The following is a 5,133-nucleotide window of genomic DNA, read 5'->3' on the forward strand; positions in this document are numbered from 1 at the left end:
TGTAGTTAGTGCTTCATAAACCACAAGGGATGGATGAGATGGAGCTCAGTCCTTGACGTTTTCAGTGAATTAACAGAAACCAGTTCACTTAATGTTCTGTGGTTTCCTGGCCTAGATGCTGGGACAGGAAAAGGACATCAGTAGAAACCCAGAAAGCTCTAGATCTTAGTTAATAGTGACTGACCACTGTTAATTTCTCAGTTTTGACAAGTGTACTTTGGTTCTGAAAGATGTTAACATTAGGGGAACCTGGGTGACATGTGGCCAGGAATTCTCTCTACCATCTTGGTAACTTTTCTGTAAATCTAAAATTATTCCAAAGCAACGAGTTTGTTTTAAAAATGTAACAGTCCAGTTTGACTGACTGGGAAGAAATGATGATTTCTGTTTACTTGATAGTAATAATAAAATTATTATCAGTTTCTATTAAAATATGGAAACGTGAGCTGAATGACCAAATTACAGATACCTAAATACATAACACATACATAGAAAGGAAGGGAGCAGGGGAGAAACAGACTGAATAAATGGAGAGGACTTGAAATTTTGCTGCATATACTCACGTATTCACCATATTTCTAATTTACTCAAAGGTTCAGCGTCGATTCCAGAATCTTCTTCCTCAGGCCAGCATTACTTCATATTCTTCCCCTATTATCCTTTTCCTTCAGATTGTAAGACTAATTCATGCTTGTTCTAGGAAACCCATAAAAATACAACATTCAAAATTATAGTCCTGGGCTGAGCAATAAACATGGTCAGTATTTCAACTCATTTTGAAACATCACTCTCTCATGTGCTTGTTCGTGTGTATATAAGATGTGTAATAATACACGCCATTAGATATAGACCAGCATTTCCAGAATTATGTACCATGGAATATTGGTTACTCTGGACCAAAAAAAATTGGGGATCATAGCCGGCCATATTCTCCCTCTTGGAGATTCACCCTGCAAATTGGTAGGATGGGAAAGTTGTGACAAGTCCTGCAGACTTTTTAAAACTCAGATTTCTCTATGTATGAATTCTGTTATTATCCAACAGAATCCTTCTTGGGAAACTCTGGTATAAATAAATAAATCTGTTCCAGACATTTTGTCACTTAACAAGATGTTATAAGGATTTTCTCATGTTATTTGAAGTTAGTTGCCAACATCATTTTTATGGCTACAAATATTATATCAAATGAACATTTTGGTATTTATTATACCAGAAGTTGCCCCCCCAATCCAAAAAGAGCAAAATAGCAGATAAGTGAGGCCTTGTGGCCCTGGTGGGCTCTGTCCAGCACCCTCTAGCCGGCGCCTCCGCGTGGGTTCAGGGGAGCACCCGCGTCCCGACAAAGCCTTCCTCGCCCAGTCACGTGTTGTGAAATCTTAGTCTTCTGTGGACTCTTCCCAACCTAAAATGTAAGTTTCTCAACTTAAAATGTGAAAAAACAAAACAAAAAACAAAAAACCAGGAGCCAGAGGGGAATTATGTGTAGTAAAGCAAGTCAGAAAAATAAAGGGAAATTTTACATGTTTCCAGAGAGAGGAGTAAGCAAGGAATCATGTGGATGACTGGGCCCAGAAAACGGAAGACACTTAAGAGCTAGCAGAAGCTCCTAACAAAGGGAGACAGACTTCTGAGGCTCAAGGGGGGCGGGGAGAAAGGGCCCGAGGGGTGAAAGGGCCGGTGGGGGGAGGGGGGATTTTTTTAATTGAAACCTTTTTCAAAAACGAAAATAGACATGTGTGCCTAATCTCTACTGATCTACCCAGCGCCCTCCACTCCAACAAAATGAAAGAAGCTGTCAAGAAGCAGGAGAAACTGGACAATCCGCAGGACCTCGTGTGTGTTTGGTGGGAAAGGAACTGTCCTGAAGAGAAGGTGGGTCAGAACAGCCACAGCAGGTGAGGAGAACACTTCAGTTCTCCTTAGAGAAGTTGCCTGTATACAGGATCTCTGGCCTCAGAGAGGTGAACAGGCTCACAGGCGTGGGTGAGGGGCCCGCTTTCACACCGAAACTTCTGGCATCTCTGCAGGGAACACGTCGCCCTTACAGGCCGGGGTGAGAAGGCCGCTGACGGAGGGGTGACCCCCCATCTCTACGCAGCCCAGCCAGTCGGTCTGATGAGTTTCAGAAGAGCCCAAGCCTGCCCAGCCAAGCTGTGGCTACAGGCCTGCTTCCTGCTGCCGAAGGCGGGGCCGGAAGCTGCAGGTTTCGCAGAGAAGGCTGAGGAGGCTGCCAAGAATGCACAGGTGGGGATGAGTCTTCAGAAGGGGACGCTTGAGGAAGGTACTGGGAGTGGCTGCTGTGCATTGTGACTGCTTTTTAAAGCTTGTATTTGTGGGTCTGATACAATCTAGATCTCTCATATTTTTAAGCTTGAGCCCCTGGGACTCTCAGCTCTTCTCAGTTTCTGCTTATTCTCCATCCTTTGCAGCTAATTAAGCAGAAGCTGCTGGGGTCATGTTGGAAACAGAGGTTAATGGAGTTCTGCTCCTATGTTGCTGGAGCCGCCCTTCCTCCGCACCCGGGCTGAGACCAGGCCTCTGCTCCCCAGCCTCCCTGCCTCCCCACCTGCCACCCACATAAATGAAGAAGAGAAACAAACCCATGGAAACCCACAGCACCCCACCCTAAAAAAAGCAAATAAGGCAAAGACCACCTGAACACAAAATAGAAAAGCAGTCGGAGAACAGAAGTGGTCGGTCAGAAAGTGAACAATACCGAGCGGTTCCACTTATTGGTGAAATAGAAATCACCAAAGGACCCAAGCTGGCAAAGCTCAGCAAAACTATTTCTTAGATTCTGTGGAAAATATGCTGGTTACCAGGGGGAGCGGCGGGGAGGCGATAGGGGAAGTGGGGGCTAGGGCGCTGGCACGGAGCTTTGGTGGAGGGTCACTGAAGCGTGTGCACATGTGAAGTGTGAAAATGTACCCTTAAGTTATTTAGATACATAAATGACTGGCAAACTCATAATGAAGATATACAGATAAGGCCAGATTCGGCTCCACTTTTTTTTTTTGTCTGTACCATTTTATTTTTTATTTTTTTATAATAAATGTTATTTTTATATTCCCCATACAATTGCAACCCCCTTATTTTGACCCCAATCCCTCCCCTCCCGTCCCCTACCCCCCCATAGAGTGTCTCTGGTTCGTAGTTGTTTGTTGATTTTGATTTTCACTTTCTTATAGTTATTCATTTTCCTGGTCCCTTATTTAAGTTTTCTAGATTCCTGCTATGAGTGAGACCATCCGGTATTTTTCTTTTTCTTTCTGGCTTATTTCGGCTCCACTTTTGAAGGCATCAGAAGTGCCCTCCCAGAGCACTGATTATCAATGAACAAACTTCTGGGGCCTGTTTTTCCCACCATGGGGTTCAGACCCTCCTGGGCTGGTGGGCCCAGCAGCTCTGGTGGCAGGTCATGTCATGGATCTACCTCACAATCGCCTGTGTGAGCCCCCACCCCGTGTCATGTTTTGTCATCTGTTCAGCCAATTAGACGCCAACACACATCCACTGCCGGGCGCCTCGCTCTGATGTCACAATGTGGCCAATGTATATTAACCTGCCCATGGCCACTCCAGCCAGACAGCAAGGTCGAGAGGACTGAGGCAAGATGTGGAAGAGAAGTGACCATCACTCAAAGATCAAAGCAAAGAATGGATCTCCGGCTGACCGGTTCAGGGAACTGGCTTTAACTCCAGAACCGTCCAGGCCCAACGCCGCAGACCTGTCAGAACTCCAGAGCTGCCGGGTATTCGAAGCTGTTCGCCGTCATGTCGAGGAAGCGGGAACCCAGCTGGTGAAGCAAGTCAATGCCGTTTTTCAACTGGACATCACCAAGGATGGAAAGATCATCATGCAGTGGACCATCGACCTGAAGAACGGATCTGGAGAGGTGTACCCCGGCTCCTCCAGGCTTCCTGTGGACACTCTCTTTACCATCTCAGAGCCTGTGCTCATGGAATTGGCCTTTGGTAAAATTAACCCTCAGAAGGCTTTCCTTGCCGGCAAGTTCAAAGTCAGTGGCAAGGTTCTGCTCAGCCAGAAGCTGGAGAAAGTTTTCAAAGACTGGGCTAAATTTTAAGCTTGCGAAAATATCAAGGAAATGATCAAAACTTCTCTCCAATTATTGAGTGGAAATCATTCTTAAACTGAAGATTAAAGCAAAAAGTGTCCAATATTTTTACTCAAATTCTTCCTATAGAAGTTTGATTAATTTTCCTGCTGGATGTGTAATTGTGAAGGGAGGGTTCTAGAGCAGTAAAGAGTGTTGGAGTATATCACTTTACATCTCTGTCGTTTTCTTTTCTTAGATGTGTTGATGCCATACTATATGCTAGGGTGAAGGCCACAGAGAAATGGTTTGGATAGTAGATTTAATTACTCCAGTGACTGAGTTTCTGAGATTTTTGGGTTTTATTTTAGTTCAGTGATTTGAGGGAAGGAAGTGGGAGCCATCTTTGCACCTTTCCAGTTGGTAACTTGGTTCTTTGAGGGACTTTAGCTCAGGTTGCATAGTTCTAAGTGGGTGGCTCCAAGGCTGTGTGGGTAGAATAAGGCAGTAGAGGGATGGACTCTGGGTGTACTGCGACACCTGTGAGGTTAAATTCTAAGATGGTTGAAGGGCTTGACGTGTTCTAAACTACTGGTTCTTCAGCTGGAACATACAGGGATGATGTGAGGTGAAATAAGCCAGGAAGAGAAACATAAAAGCCAGATGGCATCGCATATGGGGAAATAGAGAAAACAACGGGTCAGTAAAGCCAAACTAAGAACAAAGCCTACAAAGCTGACTGCAGAACTGAGGCTACTGGAGGGGGAGGGGCAAGGAGAGGGGGAGGGGCAAAGGTGGGGCAAAGGGAGGATGAGGGCCGAGATCAAAGTGGGACAGGGCCACAGTGGACAATGGACTATGGTGGAGGACTGTGGGTGTTTGGATGGTGGGTGTGGTGTGGTAACACCTCAAAGGGGAGATCCTGTACCCTTTAGAGGGCCATTTTGGAAGGCCTGGGAAATTTCCCTCCTGGAAGCCCTCTCCACACAGGGAGGACTAGAATGAAGCCTGCTGCGGCCTAGGTGACCCCACTTATGGGTAAAGTGTTGGGGGCATTGGTTTCCAGGGGATCTACAAGT

The 5,133-nt window shown here is 45.8% G+C and overlaps 1 protein-coding gene across 1 annotated transcript; it reads left to right on the forward strand.

Annotated features, from left to right (window-relative positions):
- Positions 1-3,543: 3,543 nt before the first annotated feature.
- SCP2D1 (SCP2 sterol binding domain containing 1) lies at positions 3,544-4,270 on the forward strand. The gene has a single exon (XM_037513133.2). The coding sequence runs from the start codon at positions 3,614-3,616 to the stop codon at positions 4,082-4,084; it is 471 nt and encodes a 156-aa protein (XP_037369030.1). The 5' UTR covers positions 3,544-3,613; the 3' UTR covers positions 4,085-4,270.
- Positions 4,271-5,133: the final 863 nt, after the last annotated feature.

The sequence above is a fragment of the Talpa occidentalis genome, unplaced genomic scaffold (genome assembly GCF_014898055.3).
Source record: "Talpa occidentalis isolate TD23 unplaced genomic scaffold, MPIMG_talOcc4v2.1 talOcc4.15, whole genome shotgun sequence".
NCBI classification, from domain to species: Eukaryota; Metazoa; Chordata; class Mammalia; order Eulipotyphla; family Talpidae; genus Talpa; species Talpa occidentalis.

What these genes read in the sequence shown, in the direction of transcription:
- SCP2D1 (XM_037513133.2), top strand. Translation starts at nt 3,614, where the DNA reads ATGTGGAAGAGAAGTGACCATCACTCAAAGATCAAAGCAAAGAATGGA.